The 21,190-nt window shown below is 37.0% G+C and overlaps 2 protein-coding genes across 4 annotated transcripts in view; both read left to right on the top strand.

The window, feature by feature from the left end:
- LOC148951404 (uncharacterized) overlaps positions 1-20,956 on the top strand; it is a 53,485-nt gene extending 32,529 nt beyond the window's left edge. The window contains exons 7-9 of one of the 3 annotated variants that reach the window (XR_016141911.1): positions 3,214-3,369; positions 17,303-17,460; positions 20,789-20,956. The gene's annotated coding sequence lies outside the window, so the exon portion shown is untranslated. The remainder of the gene's footprint in view (positions 1-3,213; positions 3,370-17,302; positions 17,461-20,788) is intronic. The other 2 variants (XR_016141909.1, XR_016141910.1) reach the window with 2 other exon arrangements.
- On the top strand, positions 12,473-13,771 carry LOC148951405 (uncharacterized). The gene has a single exon (XM_089091090.1). The coding sequence runs from the start codon at positions 12,473-12,475 to the stop codon at positions 13,769-13,771; it is 1,299 nt and encodes a 432-aa protein (XP_088947216.1).
- Positions 20,957-21,190: the final 234 nt, after the last annotated feature.

The raw sequence follows: 21,190 nt of genomic DNA, 5'->3' as shown, positions 1-21,190 counted from the left end.
ACCAACACCCCTCTCATGCCCACCTTTTCCCCAAACACATCCAATCAAAATTTTAAGATAGCCATTTTGTTCAACATTGTTGAAAGTTTTGGAAATTAGGACTTTAAGGATGAGAACCCCCCACCCCATCCCCAAAGCCCGTAGGGCAGTGGTTGTAAGTTATACACGAAGGTCCCATAAGCCTGTTAGAGAACGTATCTTCATAAAACTTTTAATAAGTACTAACTCGGCTGGAAATTGAAAGGGCTAGAGCCCTTTTTAATAGTAGAAAGTAATTGGAGGGCAACTAACCCCTCTCTCACGCCCACCATTTCCCGAAACATACAATCAATATTTTGAGATAGTATTTTTTAACATAGTTGAAAGTTCTCTAAATTAGGTCTTTGAGGATGACAACCCCCCCCCCCCCCACAGTCCCCAGGACAAGGGTTGTAAGTTATGCCCTAGGGGCATATGAAGTTTTTATAGAAGGAGTTGTCGTAGAAACTTCAAAAAGGGCTCATTCGATTGGAAATTGAAAGGGCTAGAGTCCTTTTTAATAGTCAAAAGGGATGACAAACTAACCCCCCTCTCACGCCCACCATTTCCCCAAACACATCTAATCTACATTTTTATATAGCCATTTTGTTAAGCCTGTTAGAAAGGTCTTGAAATTATATCTTTGAGGATCACAAATCCCCCCCCCCCAGCCCTCAGGGCAAGGGTTGTAAGTTTTGCCCTGGGGACATATAGGGTTTTTATAGAAAGTGTCTCATATAAACTTCAAAAGGGGCTCATTAGATTGGTAATCAGACGCTCTAGTGCCCTTTTTAAGACTCAAAGTGATCAGAGCCCTCTCCCCCCTACACATACGTCATATTGTCCCGAAATGCGTCTAATAGAAATTTCGAGATAGCCATTTTATTCAAAATAGTCCAAATATCATATAGCATGGCTTTTGGGGTTGAAACAAACCCCAAAGATTAGGGGCAAGTGTTGTAAGCTATGCCCAGGGGGTATTACGGTTTTTTTTATGGAAGGGATGATTGTTTAACTCCAGTAGAGGCTCAGTCTTTCTCCCTGAAAAAAAAACTATGTCAATATAAAACGAACAGAAATTAATCAAAAAACTTTTTTACAAAATTAATTTTTCAAAAAAAGTAAAGAACATCATTAAACCAAAAATGAACAAAAATAGAATCAAATAATCTACCGAGCATACAACTATCACAAATCAGTATCAATTTATAAATGAAACCCAAAACAAGCAGAAATTAAAATAAGTCAAACTCAAAACGAGCAGAAATTAATCTGAGTAGGGTTCTAAACACTACGATTTCTAAGAGCCAGAATATAATTCATACTCTACTGAAAACAGTTCTTTTAAATGTTTTCACTTTTGTAACTTTAAGAAATAAAAATTAATTAAGATTTTAAGGAATAAATATCAGCATATGTATATTAAACTTAGATTGCACATTTTTTCAGTAAATTCGTTTAAATTTATTTCTCACTTATTTAAATCTGGTAGTTTTCTCCTTAAATCTTTCTCTCTTCTCAAACGGTTCTCCATATCAAACTCAAAACGAGCAGAAATTAATCTGAGTAGGGTTTTAATCCCTATGCTCTCTAAAAGCCAGAATATAATTTATATTTTACTGAAAAAAGTTCTTTTAAAAGTTTTCACTTTTGTAACTTTAAGAAATAAAAATTAATTAAGATTTTAAGGAATAAATCTCAGCATATGTATATTAAACTTAGATTGCTCATTTTTTCAGTAAATTCATTCAAATTTATTTCCCACTTATTTAAATCTGATAGTTTTCTCCTTAAATCTTTCTTTCTCCTCAAACGGTTCTCCATATCAATTCAAAACCTTCAAATAATTTATTGTTCCTATATAATATCCTGTCTGGAATGTGCTTGGCCTGTCTGGCACTCTGGGTTGACCAAAGACCAATGTTATAAAATTACAAGTATTCAAAAAAGAGCAATAAATATTATACTCGGGACGGTCTATACTACATACAATGAAGGTTTGGCTAGACTTGGACTTGCAACATTGGAATCACGACGTCACATCCTTACCTCAAACTTTGGTCACAAGTGCCTTAGTTTTGACTATCATCGACGTTTTCTCCCTCCCTTTAAAGAAAATCTCCCAATCCTTCCTAATACAAGACTCAAGTACTCGTAGAGCTCCAAATACCCAACTGGACCTGTGTCCACAAATGTTGACCATGAGGTACAAAATCTCTTTTGTCCCATATTTTGTTTCCAATTTTAATAATTGATTCAACTTCTGTTTTATATTTATTCCCTAACGTCTGTTTTATTATTGTATTTGTTCTGACGTGCTTATGGTAGCTTTTGTGCTATTTTGGCACATTTTGATTCCTAATTTAATAATTTATTTAATTTTTTGTTTTATGTTTATCCCCTAATATCTCTTATATTATTGTAATTGTTCTGACGTGCCTATGCTAGCTTCTGTGCTATTTTAGCCAATAAATCATATTCTATTCTATAGAAACAACTAGGATGAACCAAAAACATTATGCTCCACTGCATTAATCAAGTTTATACTCTGCATATGTTTGCGAAATGAGTAGCTCTTAATTTAGTGAGTAAAAATTGTTCCACTGATCGTCAGTGCCGTATCAAGAGGGAGGGAGGGGAGGTACCCGGTTTGAACCCTCCTTGAAATTTTTGTCTGACATGTACAAACTTAATAAAAATACGTCTAATGTATCTTTGTCTTATGTAATATTTGTCCACGAGAATTTTTTTTTTTTTGTAACCCTCTCCTCTCCAACAAAGATGCTGGATATGGTCTTACCAATTGATTTAGGAATAATTGTATAAGCGGTACTCTCAAGCAGGCTTGTCCTTGGGGGAAGGTCTTTGTACTAATGCCCTTCACATGAAATGTCAAAATAAATCGATGTTTGTGTCATTCTGTCTGTATCAATTGATTCTATGTGAGTGTGTGTTTAATTGAATTGGCCTAATCTCCTTTTTTCACTTTTATAAGAAAGAGGAGGTGGGTTTGTCTGAAATCATTTATGTCCAAAAAAATGGACCAAATTTGGACGGAGGGATTTACAATAGTTAAAAAACCTCTTTTTTCAATGTTTTCATGGACATCTTCAGGGGATGAATTCCCCCTCCTAAATGATTTTCTTAGTGAATTTATGTTGATTAAACATTTCATAATGTGAAACATTTTTATAGGACTGGAGCGGAGCTCATTTGACAACAAGTCTGTTACCTTCAAATACCACATTCACAATCAGCATAATATGTGGCACTACCTATTCTTCCTTATTAAAGACGAAAGATCCGACTCAATTTACTGGCCCTGAGAGCTATGTGGCTGGAATGATTCAAGTAAGAAATTTTAACCTAGCAAAAATTACTTACAAAAAATTAAAATTCTAAATTTGATTCTAAATCGCCCTCACGTCGTTGGTTAACGAAGGGAATGTAGAGGTAAAGTGACTGCCTTTAGGGAATCAGCCATCGCAATCAAATCGCACTTCTGTTTAGCTTCGAGTCCGGTATTAGATTAATGAATAATTTGGGAAAAAAGGGGAAGACACCCATAAAAATCAAGGAATTTTAACGATAATCACATCATTAAATTCAGCGTTCCTGAGAACCTTAACTTAGAAGTTTCAAGCTCCCATCTGCAAAAATGGAATTCTGAATTTTACCACAAGAAAGACTACGGATGCGTGTTTTTTCATTTATTTTTCCCAGGGGTAATCGCATCGAACCAATAGTCCTGGAATAATAATAAAGAAAGGTTCAAATAGGGATAAGATCCTTTTAATAGATAGTGGTGATGATAACAGTGATAGAAATTCACAAAAATACCAGATATTTCGGTCACATATGCAGTGACCATCATCAGTAGTAAAACTAAACTAAAACAATTTATAACAATAGTTTATGTACAAAATCAAATAAAAACACTTATTGTTTAATTCTCTAATTCTTTTCAAAGCAAAGGCAGAACCTATCCTATTTGACCTTCTTGGATTCGGTTCATTAGCGTTCAATGATATGACACTTGGACAGGGTTCAACTACATTGGGTGAATTGAACTTTACTCTGTCAGATTTGAATAAGTTATCGTAGATAGAATTTAGCCTAAATTAACCTGTGCCACGATTCAAAGCAATATTCTTGAATAAGATTTTCTTTATTTCAAGAGTTTTCCGAAATTTTTGCTTTAAACCCCGATCCATAGAAATCAAAGAGACATTATCGAAAAGATAATCAAAACAACAACAGCAATTTGGTGGTGTAAAATTCAGATCCAGAATTTTTGGAAAATCTTGTGGGACAAAACATTTATTTCTACTTATATATATCATTTTCTACTCATATCTATCCTTAAGTATCATCTTAAGTGTATTTCCTTATGGTTGGACTAGGCTTACCTGGACTTAGAAGCTGGTGATATTTTATTTTCTATTGCCATGGGTATTGGCTTTTGTGCTCAAATCTAATTAAAAAAAAACAAAAACAAAAAAACAGCTGTTTCTGTTTGTAAGAACAGTTAATAGGCTATATTCAAAGTGACTCTTCTTCTTCCAAATTAGCAGTTATCAATAGTGCACAGCTGGCAGACACTAAATTTCATTCCCACAGATCACTTTGTCTCAATCGTTTTTCGCACATTTTCGGCGATATTCGCGCATTTTTTCTTCTTGGAAGGAAAACGAGCAGAAGAGGGGAGGGTCTCTGTTGCAACAGCCGTAGAGGTACCTGCCGGGTCCTTTGACTCTTAAACTGTGGGGAATGGGTAGCGGGGCTCTACGCTTCCCTTGTTTTCCTCGACGTAAAAGACCCGATGCTACGGCACGCACGAGCGATTTGAAACTGAATTTTTTATATATTACCCTGGTTTGTGCATAAAAGGCAGAAGAGGGGCAGTTGCCTGTCGCAAGAGCCGGTGTACCTGCCAGGAATTGTCTCCTTTAAATTGTAGGGAATAGGTGAGCAGAAACTGACGTTTCTCTTTTATTTTTTCACCAACTTTTCTCTGATTAAACTATTAGCTTTATATAATAAGCGACTGGTATGCTACATTAAAAAGCGAAAGGTGCTACAACTTAGAGGGAAAACCGTGATAAAACAAACGTAATTGTACATATGAATATCCACTAAGGATCTTGATTGAACATACTCAAAAATTTTAAATTGGAATTTTAAATTCTTACACATCTAGTCGGCCATCTGGCCCGAATATAAAAATATGGTGAGGAGAGTGGTAAAAACACCTGGGACTCCTATTTTCTGTCTTCTGTGAAACAAAGAAGTGACCACAAACTCTATACAATGCTGCGAGTGTGAGAAATACGTTCACGCAACATGTAGTGACATGACAATAAAGGACAGACAGACTGATATAAAAAAGGACTCAAGTGGTTTTGTCAGTCGTGCCGTGTCAAGCCCAAAAGCTTGACCCCAAGGGACGAATGCGAGCGAATCAAACCCGCTGGACTTTCCAAGGTAGATTCGAGAGAAGAGAGAAAATTTATTTTTATTAAATACCAATATTCACAAAAAAAAACATATCAAACAGACCTACCACGTGAAAATCTATACAAATTTGTTTGTGGCAGGACTCACTATTTTACTCACTTATTACATATATATTGAAAAAAGAAATGCAATCATATAAATAAATAAGAAATAAACCTCATGGAAACTGCGAACCAATACTTACACAAGATAGAAGACAGAATACAGCCCCTCCCCCTCCCCTCACCCATCCTTATTCATTAAGGAATTCTTTAACCTATTTTTAAAAGAGGACACACTCTCAGCCATCACAGTGCTTTCCGGAAGACTGTTCCGTAACGAAACATCCACATGCTTAAATACAAAACTAGACCTAGCAGTGTGTCGTCTCTCGTGTACTAGGTCCGCAGAATTCCTTGTATCATAAGAATGGTGCGCAGAATTCGATGATAAAACATCACAAAATAATTTGGTGCTAATTTATTCCAACACTGATACACAAAAATACTGGTCTGATAATCCCTTAACTGCCCAACATTTAAAATATTAAAATGGTGATAACAATCCATTGTACTTTCACAATTTTCAAAATCACCGAGCAGGGGCAGTGCTTTATTCTGCACAATTTGTATCCGTTTAAAATTTACAACAAAATTACTAGCTCACTCAGAACAACCGTATACAGTGTAAGGATGAATAAGCGAATTATATAAAATTTTCAAAACTGAAACAGGAAAAACATGTTTAAATCTACGCATCAGCCCTTAGCCCCGCGCAACTTTCACCAATACAATTTCACTATGTTTTTTTCCAATTGTAAATTACAATCAATCTGAAAACCAAGATACCTTGTATCAAATATCTGCTTAATCTCCGTACCATTAAAATAAACTAAACCAAAAACATTATCAATAACTCTAATACGACTAAAAATCATGTAATTAGTTTTACTTGCATTTACTGCTAAGCAACTAAGACTAGTAAAAATATGCAGGTCAAGTAGCGCTTTATTTGCTTTTGAAACGAGCTCACTCAAAGCCTTTCCAGCAATTGTTATAGCTGTGTCATCTGCAAAGGATGTTACGGCGGCATCAGGAATGTAGAACTGTAATGTGTCAACATAAATTAAATATAAAAGCGGACCTAACCCAGAACCTTGCGGTACTCCACATAGTACAGGATGAGGTGAGCTGACAATATCTCCCACTACTACTCGCATTGATCTACCATACAAATACGAACGAAACCAATCAATCCAATTTCCTTTTATCCCTAAATGTGACATCTTATCTAACAACACCTCAAAATCAACAGTATCAAAAGCTTTCTTAAAATCAATAAAAATAGTTAAAGGAGTAGAGCCGCTCTCGAATACATTGTTTAAAAAATCAAGAAGGTGGTGCACTGCATGACTAGTAGAATGAGATTTTCGGAATCCAAACTGCATGTCATATAAAAATCTAAGAAAATTAAGGTAGGAGTATAGTTTCCTATGAACAACCTTTTCAAATATTTTTGAGAACAGTGGCAGAATTGATATAAGTCTCCAGTTTGACATTTCTCTTTTGTCACCACCTTCATGTAAAGGTATAATTTTTGCTTGTTTTAAAGCATCTGGGAACTGACCTTTTTTCATAGATAGGTTCACCAAGTAAAGAAGACAAGGCAAAATGTAAGCGGCGACAGCCTTAAATGCCTTAAGGCTAAGACCGTCAATGCCTGCTGAATTCGATTTTATTTTTTTCAGTGCGTCCTCGAGATCAGACTGAGTGCACTTTACCAATTTCATGGAACGACTTTTCCCACGGTCATCAATAAACACCTCATTTTTATACCCATGGTCAGCAACATCATTTTTAATATCAATTCCAACATTTGAAAAATATTTTCAAAACTCATCACTAACACCTTTCTTACCTTTAACTTGTTTTTCACCGACTACAAGTTCATCCCCTGGGTATATAGTGTTGTTACCACGGGGTGCCTCATTTATCACTTGCCAAGTTTCCTTAACATCGCCGTTTTTATCACGAAACTTCTCTGAATAATAATGTTTCATTGATGACCTTCTGAGGGAATTCACATTGTTCCGAATTTTCTTTAATTCTTCAAGGTTTTTTTGCGTTGGAGAATCAAGGTACAACTGATAAAGTCTGTTCCGTTCACTAATTTTTTCCGAAATTTTATTCGTCACCCACGGTTTCTTTGGGACATTTTTCTTCTTACGAACAACCTTCACAGGGCAACACTTATCATAAATAGGTGACAATATTTTTAAAAAAGTGTCAAACGCCACTGATGCGTTTTCTTTTTCATTCATAACTTCCTCCCAAGAAACTATACTTATCTCTTTTTGAAACTGTTTAAGATTTTCCGGCTTAAGATCCCTAACTGTCGTTTTCTCCATTTTAAAAACCTTTTTTCCAGTGTCCCGAATTACGCACCCCAAAGGAAGATGGTCAGAACATGGACATATGATCACGTCGCAATAGCTTTTTGGTATAAGATTCGCCGATGAATAAATATTATCAATAAGGGTAGCCGACTGACTAGTAATCCGTGTCAGTATTTCTGCTACCGGAAAAAATTGTGCGACAACATAAGATTTAAAAAATCAAGGTTAAAACTACATTAAGAAGATTAAAATTAAAATCACCAATAAAAACCCGATCCAATTTAGTCGCCGCTGTATCGGAAATAAACTTATCAAAATCGTAAAGAAAAACCTCCGGATTAGCACTAGGTGGCCGGTATACTAAACAAACTAACAACTTTTTCTTCTCCGAAACTTCAATCTCAATAGAAAATGTTTCGATCTGACCTTCAATCCAACAATTTAAATCCTTCTTTACTGTGTATCTTATTTGATCCTTAATTATAAATGCAAGTCCACCCCGCATCATAGAATTTCTTGATTTTGAAACCAGCTGGTACCCTGGAAAAGTATATGATGGGAGAAAGCTATCCCGTGTAAGAAAAGATTCGCATATACCCAACATATCAATTTTACCACAGCATGAAGTAAGGTTCGACACTTCAGAAAAATTCGACGTGATGTGACAGTTCCACTGACCAATACATAAATCCCTATTTGTCACATTAATTACATTACTATTCATAATATCAACATCTCTACTATGCCTCATCGGCCTAACATTAACTTCAGCGGGATCATTGGCCACGCGAGATAACAATACGTCATCAATACGAAATGGATTATTTTCAAGCGACTTCAAATGCGAAGGGTTAATACACGGAGCGATTAACATTATTTAACTTCACTGACAACAAATGATTATATGTCTAAGGTTGACGGAGGACAAAACCTATGAATGGAAAACTAATGCTAAACTGCAAAAATAAATGAAAAACCAATGATACGTAACTAAAATTACTACAAGCAGGAATAAACTTATGAAGATATGCTAACTAATAATAAATGCAAAAAATGACACACGCTTCAGAAGATTTCTTCTAGAGACCAGAGCCTCCGGGATGAAGAATCGCTAGTTTCACGAACGAAAATTCGACCTTGGTCGGACCATACACACTTGTTCCCAAATTTATCTCTAACTGCATTTAAAATATCACGCTTCTTGTGCGTAAGGTTTTCGCACAAAAAGATCCGGCTTTTTGCAAGTTTAGGCTTAGCTTTGAAGATAGACTTTGCAATCTCTTTGTTACGGAGCTTCACTATAACTGGCGCTACTCTGTCAGGTCTGCTTGCCGGGTTGTTATTCAGGCTCAGTCTATGTACACTAATAATATTGGAGTCGGCAATATTTACAAAGCCCATTTTTTCGCAGATCACACTCCGCATGGTACTGTTTATGTCAACCGTAGCGGGCTGCTTGACACCATGAAATAGAAGCGAGTCCAGTTTCCCCTCTTGTTTGAAGTCGTCCAGTTTATTTTCTAAACTACAAACTTTTTCTTAAAGTAAATCAATCTGATGCTTGATTCCTTTGAGGGATTTTTCCAGAAGCAAAAATTTGGGGGTGTATTCCACAGTGATTGCATCACAGATTTCAGAGACAATAATTTCCGTCGGAAAGTTACCAACCACTCGTTCATTTGTTTTTTTTCTGTACCTTGCGCTGAATATCCTTCCTAATGTTTTCTTTCATTTGAGGGATTTCCTGCTCAGACGCTACCAATTGAGCTCGAAGTCCACTCACATCAACAGAAGCGCTGCTGGCAGATCCGTCTTTATTTGTGTCACTTTGATTTTTAGCTTTTTTCAATACATCAAGATAAATTTCCAGAAAAGAACGAAGTTCTTCGAATGCTTTTTTTTACTCCTTTTGTGATTTTCTTGTATGCCTTCTCTTTGTTACTCTCGTATTCTACGATTTGGCCCTCTACGATGAGTTGCTGATCTTGTGACCCATAGCAGAATACCCAATACTTCGTTGAACCCCTTGCAGTCTTCACCGTCTCAATAATCCTGATTGGCCAGAGGAGATACCCCGCAAATCGTGCTAAAGCTATGTCACCTGCCTTAAACTGGTTAGATGAAGGAGCCATTACGAAAATGAATAAAGTCACTAAACAAAGACTTACACGCAAGGGGGGCTTTTAATTTCCCCACTTTCCAATAAACGCCTTCTAAATATCCAACTTAAAGCTCTGAATCGTAACCACAAGTATTCACAGAATTGAATCAGCAGTACGTCTTTACTGGGTGAGTGCCGAGACACGACTGAAATTATAAGCATACCTCAAATCCTAATCCTGATGAGAAAACCTTGCCAACTAATGGCACATATCTTTTAGGTGGCACCTGCTTAAATTTATTTTTCGTTGGAGCGCCATCTAGCAGCATTATTGATGCACTTGACTTGCCAATCAGCTCCTACAGATATGGTTCAAAAACCAACACTAGAATCAACATGACTCTCCCTGCTATTCCCGGGAGACGGTCTTCGGAGATCCCAACAGTCAGTGCCGATTCGTTCACAAATTCTTTTGGCTGAAAAAGGTACTAGAGCCTTCCGCAAGTATAACAAGCCACTCCTTATCATGGGATGAAGTAGGAACGACATTCTTTGAATTCTACAAGAAACAGGATCATGTCTTAGGAGCATCTACACCCGTGAAACGGGATGATAATACAGAATCACTAGCCTTAGACCTGATCGATGTTCTTTTAAAAAGCGTTCAAGATCAGAATCTAATCATAAATGAGCAAAAATTGTTGATTGCTCAACTTGGCGAAACCAACGCAGCATATCAAGCCATCATAATGGACACCACAAAAATCCTACACAGCAACAACGATGCACCACGATAATGAAGTATTAGCTACAAGCTAGGTGAGGCCACGAAATCCCTCAGGTCCTTAAGTGTGGGCACAATAACTGAACCGCTCGAACTTGTAGTTACTATAAAAGTTTCGCGAATTGTTCAGTCAGTAGCTCAGACCGAGTCATGTGAAGTAGATGCCGAAACAGATAATTCCACTGCGATTCAAAACCTCCACTTTGACCCCTGTTTAAGGAAAAATCCAAAGTCAAATACCCTAATAACAAAAGAATTGTGCTTTTATTTCAAAAAAGGTCACTGTAAATGGGGATCAAAATGCCGACTCAGTCATGAAGAAATACTGCCGCCGATCTGCCAAGATCACCTAACAAGTAGAGGCTGCCTCATTGCTCCGGGAGATTGCGGAGGGATCCATTCTGAAAAGTGCAAAAAATTCACGGCAGTCGCTTGCAACAGGGGATTCCGCTGCAATCACTATCATGCAGACATCGAACCTACCTAAAATCCAAAAACTGACCAGCATAAAATAATAACATAAAAAAACTGGAGACTTACCCTAGACCACCACCTACCGGAAACGAAAGAATCAACCAAATGGAGGTCGCGAGTTTTCTACAGAACTGGCTCAGACACCACCAGCAACAACCCTTACCAGGGTTTTCTTCAACAACAAAATAGTTGGATTAATACAAGAACAAACCCCCACCAACCCGATCGAAAACAAAATCGCAATTGAAGTCGAAGTTCCTGGATCTCATCTCGTTCAAATTACCAGCCACGGGATCCCCCTGGTCACCGCTACCCAAACAGTCACCTATCGACGGGGGGGCCTTATCTGAAACCAACCAGTATTATAGTACAGGAAACACTTGTTTAAATGCGGAGATAATAGCAAAAACTAATTCGAAATGCCCCACTATCCCTCCCTCCTCAACAGGTACTCACGATCTGGGACCGGAGACTCCTGATCCTTCTTCCTGCAGCCTGGAAAGAGGGACAAAGAAAACTAAGTTTTAATACAAGACCAATCCAATCTTACCGTTTTCCGACAATAGCTCTGTCAAATGGTCGATCTCTCAACAACAAGGCAGAGGATATGGAAGTTTTCCTAAGGAAACATGACATTGACATCATGTGCATGACAGAAATATGGATCCTGTCTCCTACCTTGGCCATGATTGATGGGTATTCCTGTTATATTTCCCCACGCTGCAGTGTATTGGGAGATCCCAAGACGCACGGTGGTGGTGTTGGTTTCTGCTGCAAAGAACTTGCCTCATAGGATTCTGGATGTCGCAGTACCAAAGGACCATAACATCGAAGTTTTTGGCTGTGGGTACGACCAAAAGGCCTACCTTGGCAAGTGTCGTCATTAATATGCGCCACGGTATATTTCCCACCAAAAGGACCATATCGTCGACAACTAGCGGAATACCTCCAACAAAGTTGCGACTTCATCAGAACAAAATATCCATATGCAGGAATCTTTCTTTGTGGGGACTTCAACGACCTCAAGCCAAATTGGATCAAAAGCTCTACAGCCTTGCATCAAATAGTTAAAGTGAAAACACGGGGAGAAAACACTCTTGACTTGATCTTCACTACACTTGGTGATTCCTACTTAGATCCTTCGGCGGAAGCACTACTCTCAACCAGTGACCATGCAACAGTTATATTACGGCCAAAGTCAACAATGAAACCTACTAAACCAACACAGTTCACCTACAGTCCACTTACAGAAGAAGGTATAATTGGCTACAGAGAATGGCTCAACTCAGTATGCTGGTTCCGTCTTTTCGAAAACAAAGGCGCAAACAGCATGACTGAACTCTTCTATGAACAAATAATTCGAGAGTACGAACGATTCTTCCCTGAAAAGAGAGTTACAATTAGGGCACAGAATAAACCATGGGTTACTCTAACAATTAAAGCAGCAATGGCAGAGCGAGACACGCTTTATGAGACAAAGCCACACTCTGACGAATATAAACGGAAGAGAAATATAGTAGTTCGACTACTAAAGCAAGCTAGACGTCTGTATGGACACCAAATTTTTGCTAAGTTGTCAGCCAGTGACCCAGGAAAGTTCCACACAACTGTACGGAAACTAATGGGACAGCAGAAGTCTAAATCCATCCTGAGAGACCAGGAAGGAGAGAATGTAACTGCAGAAGAAATTAATGCACACTTTTCAAATATTTGCCGCCAAGAGCTTCCCCTCAAGACTATGCCACAGAATGGTCGAATCGAAACCATTCCTATTATTACAGTTTCCCAGGTCCAAGAAAAACTTGAAAACCTAGAAATTAGGAAAGCCTCGTACCCTGGTGAAATTCCTTTAAGGCTGATACATACATGCTCCCCCCTATTGGCTACACCATTGGCTATGGTGTATAACCAGGGCCTACTGGAAGGCATTTTCCTATATAAGTTCAAAAAGACATTTATCACACCAATTCCAAAGAAAACGTCACCAGCCTCACCATCCGATCTCAAGCCAATCTCAAAGACGCCAATCATTTCAAAGGTCTTAGAAGATTTTATTTTACAGTGGCTACTAGCAGAAGTAGAACACAAAATCGATCCTATGCAGTTCAGTTTTCGTCGAGGACACAGCACAACTCACTATCTGGTCAGATTACTTCATGATCTACTAGATCACCTAGAAAATCCTGAGGCCCTTGCTGAAATAATCCTTTCTGATTTCGTGAAAGCTTTCGATCTGCTTAATCATGAGACTGTAATCAATAAAGCCCGTGCCTTGGAAGCCTCGCAGTTTCTCTTATGTACCATTGCAAGTTTCCTTTCTGGTCGTCAACAGTGCGTACAACTCGAAAACGGAGAAAAATCAAACTTCCAAGACATCACGTCTGAAGCTGTCCAAGGAAGCAAGTTAGGTCCAATCCTATTTGTCACTGTTATCAACCGACAGATGAGGCAACACAAACAGAGGCGCAAATTTGCAGATGATTTTTCGCTAAACCTGCTGTAATTTCTTCCACAAACTCCCAATCAGCTCATACCCCTTGTTGCAGAGCTTCAACATCAAGCTGATCAAGTGAAGCTCCAGATAAGCCTCGAGAAAAGTTGTGTAATTCATGTCAACTTCCTGAAGAAGAAGAAGAAAAGCATAAATGAATCTGCACCTCTCCAAACAAAGAAATCAGTAAAAATACTCGGTATCACATTAAGTGATTATCTTTCGTTTGGAGATCACAGCAGAAGCAGCTGGTTTTCTAAAATCCTTTGCAAATCTAAGAAGGTTTGGAATGACAGAGCAACTCTTTCTTTCGTGCTATAATGCCCGTAATGATGTACGGCTGTCCTGTCTGGCACCCGTCGCTTACAGAGAAGCACAGAAACGAGCTGGAAACAATTCAGAAGAGAGCCTGCAAAATAATTCTTGGGCTGAATTATAAAAACTATGAACAAAGCCTGAGCCAACTCAAGCTCCGAACCCTGGAGGAAAGGAGGCATAAAAGGCTGATGAAGTTTAGAGCTGACATCCTGAAGTCCTCCACACACCGAAATATCCTTCCTCCGTTTACTTCAGAGACCTAGGCACACTAAACAAGGGTGGCAACTCTGAAAGAGGGAAAAAAAACTGTTTGAGTGCCCGCCTACACACTCGACAACAAGATATCTAAAATCCTTTGTGCCCTACTACGTCAGATGTTACAACAATAGTGTCCTGAATGTGAACCATCACAATGGTGATGGTTTATCATTTGTGGTTTTCTTGGTGTTGTGTCTTTTTGTGCTTTTCATTTTTTTTTTTTTTCAAATTGACGATACCTATGTTATTGCAGTGTGATAAAGGGAACTAATAAAGATTATTATTATTATTATTAACAAAATAAAATGGTCTGGAAAATTGAAAATATGTTCTGAAAGGGCTGGAGTAAAATCTTCAGACCTAGAATCTTGCTTTAAAGCTAAAAAAATAGAATCTTTATGCTGTAACAATCTCATTTCCAAATTCTGGTTAGTACGTCCCACATATGAGCTTCTAGTTCTATTTCTTCGGCTTTAAAGCAAGATTCTAAGTCTGAAGATTTTACTTCAGCACTTTCAGGACATATTTTTTTAATTTTCCAGACCATTTTATTTTGTTAGATAATGTCTCTTTGATTTTTAGGGATTGGGGTTTAAAGCAAAATTTTCGTTAAACTCTTGAAATAAAGAAAATTTTATTCAAGAATATTGCTTTGAATCGTGACACAGGTGAATTTGGGCTATTTTCTATCTACGATGATTTATTAAAATCTAACAGAGTAAAGTTCAATTCACCCAATGTAGTTGACCTCTGTCCAAGCGTCATATCATTGAATGCTAATGAACTGAAACCAAGAAGGTTAAAGAGGCTAGCTTCCGCCTTTGCTTTGAAAAGAATTAGAGAATTAAACAATATGTAGTTTTATTTGATTTTGTATATAAACTGTTCTTTTAAATTGTTTTAGTTTAGTTTTACTACTGATGACGGTCACTGCATATGAGACCAAAATATCTGGTATTTTTGGGAATTTCTATCACTGTTATCATCATCACTGTCTATTAAAAGGAATTTATCCCTATTTGAACTTTTATTTATCGTCATGGAAAGGCAGTGTGGTATCCGAAATTATCTATAGTCCTAGAATATCGAAAAACGGCTCAATCAAACGGAAATTAAAAGTTAAAATGCTCTTTTTAAATGACCAAAAGGATTGAAGGGCAACTAGCCCCTCTTCCACTCTCCCTTTTCCTCAATGTAGATGAATGAAAATTTTCAAAATGTTTTAATAGTGAATTTTTTCAGTGTAGTTCAAAAGTTCAGTAACTATGCCTTTGGGGATGACATAATCCTCTCCCACAGTCCCTGGGTAAAGGTCTGTAAGTTATAAATTTAGCTCGTTGTTTACGTATGACATTTTTATTGGGAAGTAAACAAACACTTTTGGGGAGTGGGGAGGGGGGGGGTTCCGCTCTGAGAACTGTCCATGGGCAGAATATTCTATGGTTAAGGAAATTTCCGGGGGGTGGACTTATTTTTGTCCCAATAATTTAAGAACGACTAGTGAAACACAAAGACTGGAGCCCTAATTAGAACAATATTTTTTTCAATTTCTATAAGAAATTTTTGCGTAAAAAGTAAGGTCTTGTGGAGGGGCTACCCGTTTAATATAATAATAATTCCTGTTCGTTTTAGGTTTTGAAGTTGTTCTTTACTTTCAATTGCAAAAACTTTGTTATTATATTTATTACTATCTCTGTCTTTAAACGTTGTTGTCTGCTTATAATTTTAACAAAAAGGAATTTTCTTTATCCAGTTTTAAATTAGGGTTGAAGACATTAATATGTTAAGCTAAAAACAAAAAACCTTTGCCTCACGCCAATGTCTAACTACGTAGTTATTGACGCCACGTCTTATGAACTGCTTTGATTGACAGGCAGTCGTGGTCCATATATTGGGTTCTGGCTATAACTGAATTAGTAAAATGAAATTTCTCGAATTCTGAATTTCAAAGATAGTTAGATTCTTTGCTACATAATACTTTCTTTAATTTTTCTTTTCTCTTAAATATGTTTTCACATGGATGCATATATAAGGACAATTGCTCTTTTTGATAACTTATTTCGAACATTTTCGTCGCTTTGCGGCAGAAAATACTTTTTCCAACACATACAGTTGCTCTTTATGGAAATTGTTATTACTTCAAATTTTTGTTTTAAGAATACTATTAGGCATGCTTATTGATTCTGAGGCACATTCCCATGGTCTAATCCCAAAGGGAAAGGGGTAGTGACACCCTCGACTATAACTATAATTACGCAATTGAAGAACACGAATTTGATTCCTTGGTCGAAAATACCCCTCCCTCCAGAAACCCTTTTTCTGCCAATGAAATATAGTGATTCAATTTCTGTTCATTTTTCATCTTCCTATGGTAACAGGCAGTGATACCTATAAAATTAGATTCTTTTGCAGATCAGCAGTCACATTTAAGCTTGCTTGGGTTGTAGGCCTTACAGCAGTGTCCGTTTAACCTTTTTTTTTTATCTGACCGCAATGTTTAAGTGACGATGGATGGTTCCTCGAGATGGTGCTTTTAATACCCTGTTGTTTTTTAATGCGCTGTTTCGTGTCTGGCGGATCAAACACATAAAGGAGCAAGTTAAAGGAGCCATGTAGGAGCACAGGGTTTTGCAGCATTGATTCCGCAGAACAGTTGTTTTGATTGATTGGGGGCTAAGAATGGTAATATGTCTGCTCTTCTCATTCCAGATTTCACTAATTCATAGTCCTCTATGTCACTTGCTTTGCTATCATGAGCTTTTTCTAGAGAAGCAGACTGACTTAATATATTTTTTTTAGTTGATTTAGGTTTGTTATTTGCTCCACCAGCCTCATATACTTTATTTTTGTGCCCATCATTTTTCTGTACATAATACCAATATAGACCTACCTCATTTTAATGTTCGTATTCCTCCTTTTTTCTATATTTGTTTCTTTACCAAGTCCTATCTTTTATTGCTATTTTAGAAGAAGAATTTGAACTGGTTTCCCAGATTGAGAACCTTGTCGCTGGATGGCAGTGAAGCATCCAAGAAGAAAAAACTTCGCAGCATTCAAATCTAGTTGACATCAGCCCAAGAAGCTATTCTCGTTCATTCAAAACAACTTTCAGGTAAACAATTAAGGTACTTTTAAAGCCATAAAATGGTAATCCTATTAGATAGAATCCTATTTGATAGCTTTAAGCTAAGTGAAACACGTCCTGACTAAGTGGTTGGCGCGCTGTGTTGGAAATCCTTTGTCCGAGGGGCACGGGTTCGATGCCTCGCGTGGCTGGTTATTTGCTTTGGGATGGTGGTCAGTGGTGTGACTCTGTAAGCTCACCCAGAGTCGACCCAGCTTTAAATGAGTACCTGCACAATTCTAGGGAAGGTAAACAGAAAGGGTATGCGAAAGCACCGGAAGGCTCGCCTCTAACTCCCCATTATACTTCCTGGCTGAAGGACCACGAAAAAATGATCAGTACCACCGGTTTATACCTTGAGGGTCTAGTACCGCCATGCTTTACTTACTTTCCTACTTACTAAGCGATGCAGGTCAGAAAGCTGCAGCAAAATAAATTCAAATTAGTAATTGTTACTTAAAGGTCAAAACTTTTGCATAAAAGAAATTTCAAGTTTTTAGAATGACCAATACAATATTGCCCACAGGGATTATGCTATCTTTCCACTTGTCAAAAGAATTTTAACCCCCCCCCCCCCAAAAAAAAAAAATTGTTGCCCCAGGCGTAAAAACGTGGGCTTTAAAGTTCTATATAGTTCTAAAAATTATGTCATTTTTATAAATAAATGATTTAGTGATTACACTAAAAAAATGTTTCTGACGAACAATATTAATTGATAATTAATACCGTATATAAATATGGGGATTAAATGTGGTGCAAATGTGAATTATAAAACAAGCTTTTCAATTCTTGATGTTTCGAATGAAGGAATTAGGTTTTGAATTAGGGAATTAATAATATTTATTTCCCATTTTTTAACTAAATGTAACAAACGAGGTAATGATAAATAAAGAAAAAAGCGAAAAAATAACAAAATGCAGCCTAATACGGAAAAAAAGGAAACTTTCTGCAAATAAACTAAAGATTTATCAGTGGCACTCTTTTTCCCGAGATACTTTTAGCTAGATTCATTTTTTGACTGGATAGGCATTCCGTGATCACTCCCCCTTGGATACGAGCTCGTTTGTTGCTATTTATATATATGCCACGTATATGTTGCTGTGCTATATATGAATAAATTTTGTATTTTCAAAAACATGGAGCCATGAGGAATCTCATAAAAAAAAAAAGCTTCCAATGCGCTTAAAACGCCATAAGAAATGTGCAGCCGATATCCCATTTCTTGGACAAATTTCTTTTCCAGTCTGGCTATGACACAAGGATTAGGTGAGCAAGTCATAGACAGCGCAGTAGCGCTGCCTAAGTGAAGAACGATGTTGGTAAAATGTTTTTTGTTTTTTTTTAGACCAGGGCACATAAAATACGTTACAGTCAGCAAAACGAAAATAAAACATTCCAGTGTTCGAACCTTTGTCATAGTCGAAAGTGATTGGAATGCAAATAACACCCCTCTCACGCCCACCATTTCCCCAAACACATCCAATCAAAATTTTGAGATGGAAATTTTGTTCAACGTAGTTGAAAGTTTTGGAACTTAGGTCTTTGCCAGTGCTGTCGTAGAAACTTCAAAAAGAACTCATTTATTTGTGAATTGAGGGGGCTAGTGCCCTTATTAAGTATCAATAGTAATCGGAGATTGAATGCCACCCTCCCCTCACGCCAATCATATATAGAAATACTTTTAGTTAACAGTTTGATATAGTCATTTTGTTGAACGTAGTTGAAGGGTCCTGAAATTTTTTTCTTCGAGTATGACAACCCTCTCACAGCCCTCAGGGCTGTGAGCTATGGTTGTAACTTATGCCCTGGTTGTAAGTTATGCCCTGGGGGCATATAATGTTTTTATGGAAAGTCTTGTCCTAAAAACTTCAAAAAGCGATCTTTCGATTGGAAGTTAAGAAGGCTTTTGCCCTTTTTAATAGTCGAAAGTAATCGGAGGGAGAATCGCCTCTCCCCCCCCCACCCATCACTTCCCCAAACATTTCCGATCAACATTTTGATATGGCCCTTTTGTTCAACGTAGTTGAAAGGTCTGGAAATTATGTCTTTGAGGATGACAACCATCCCCCCACAGCCCTAAGGACAAGGGTCATAAGTTATGCCCTTGGGGTATATAAGGCTTTTATAGAACGTTTTGTCGTAGCTGCTTCAAAAAGGGCTCATTCGATTGGAAATTGAGAGACTAGTGCCTTTTCATTAGTCGAACGTGATCAAAAGGCACAATTTGATATAGCCATTTTGTTCAGCCCATCAAAAATATCTGGAAATTGTGTCTTTGAGGATAACAAATCCCCTCAGTCCTAAGGGCAAGGGTTGTAAGTTATGCCGTGGGGACATATAGTTTTTTTTATAGAAAATGTGGTCATATAAACTTTGGAGGGGGCTCATTGGATTGGTAATCAGACGCTCTAGTACTCTTTTTTAGAGTCAAAGTGATTAGAGGGCAGCTACCCCTCCACCCTACACACACGTCGTATTGTCCCGAAATGTGTCTTATGGAAATTTTGAGATAGCCATTCTATTCAAAATAGTTTAAATATCATATAACAAGGTTTTTAGGGTTGAAACAAACCCCAGAGATTAGGGGCAAGGGTTGTAAGTTATGCCCAGGGGATATTTAAGGTTCTTATGGAATGGATGGTTGTTTAACTTCAGAAGAGGCTCAGTCTTTTTCCCTGAATAAGACTATGTCAATATAAAACAAACAGAAATATGTCAAAAAAACTTTTTGCCCAAAATAAGTTTTTTAAAAAAAATAAATAACTCCATTAAACCAAAAATGAAAAAAAAAAAACTAGAATCAAATAATCTACCAGGCATACAACTACCATAAATCAGTATCAATAAATAATTGAAACCCAAAACAAACAAAAATTGAAATAAATTCAAACTCAAAACGAGCAGAAATCAATATGGTAGGGTCCTAAACTCCTTACTTTCTGAGAGCTAGAATATAATTTGTACTTTACTAAAAAAAAATTTTCTAAATGTTTTCACTTTCATAACTTTAAGAAATAAGAAATTCATTAAGATTTTAAGGAATAAATATCAGCATATGTAGATTAAACTGACAATAAACATTTTTTCAGTGAATTCATTTGAATTTTTTTCAGTAAAGTACAAATTGTATTATAGCTTTTATATTCTAGGTATAAACCAAGTTATATTCTAGGTATAAACCAAGTATTTTCCAACCAATCTTTTGAATTTGCTGTTTGCTGTTGGTCTTTTTCTCTTGGGTCAGAATCCACCTTATTGTGCTCACTTAGTGATCTACGTATTCCCTAATAGGTTTAGTAAAATAGTATATATTTTTTTCTCTTCTACAGGACTGAACAGAGGAAACAGAATGTGTGTGAAGTTTCTTATCGTTCTTAGTCAAGTCTCCTGAAGATATTCCATTGTTTTTAGTTTTTATCTTTTGTCTTCGTTTTGCAAAAATTAATTTTTTATTCATTTAGAAGTTGACATACAATTTTGAATAAATAAACCATTTTTACATTTTTTTCACCATTTACTTGAAAGTTCATGCCAGATTTGCCTCTCATACGGACTATTTATCTTGGCTTTTTTCTACAATTAGCCTTGGCCATGATGCCCGCAACTACTTGATTTTAATTAAAAATCAACGGAAGTGTAAAAAGTATAGTCTATTTTGTTTCTTCCTTCTAAGGAACAACTGTTCGGTCTAGTAATTAATTGTTTCTTGTACACTGCAAATCGGCCCTCTT

Source organism: Artemia sp. Qi Xiang Cuo, chromosome 6 (genome assembly GCF_049724085.1).
Source record: "Artemia sp. Qi Xiang Cuo chromosome 6, ASM4972408v1, whole genome shotgun sequence".
NCBI lineage: Eukaryota > Metazoa > Arthropoda > Branchiopoda > Anostraca > Artemiidae > Artemia > Artemia sp. Qi Xiang Cuo.
Note: the sequence above shows the minus strand (reverse complement) of the source record. Positions and strands in the feature narration are given on the sequence as shown.

What these genes read in the sequence shown, in the direction of transcription:
- LOC148951405 (XM_089091090.1), top strand. Translation starts at nt 12,473, where the DNA reads ATGAAACCTACTAAACCAACACAGTTCACCTACAGTCCACTTACAGAA.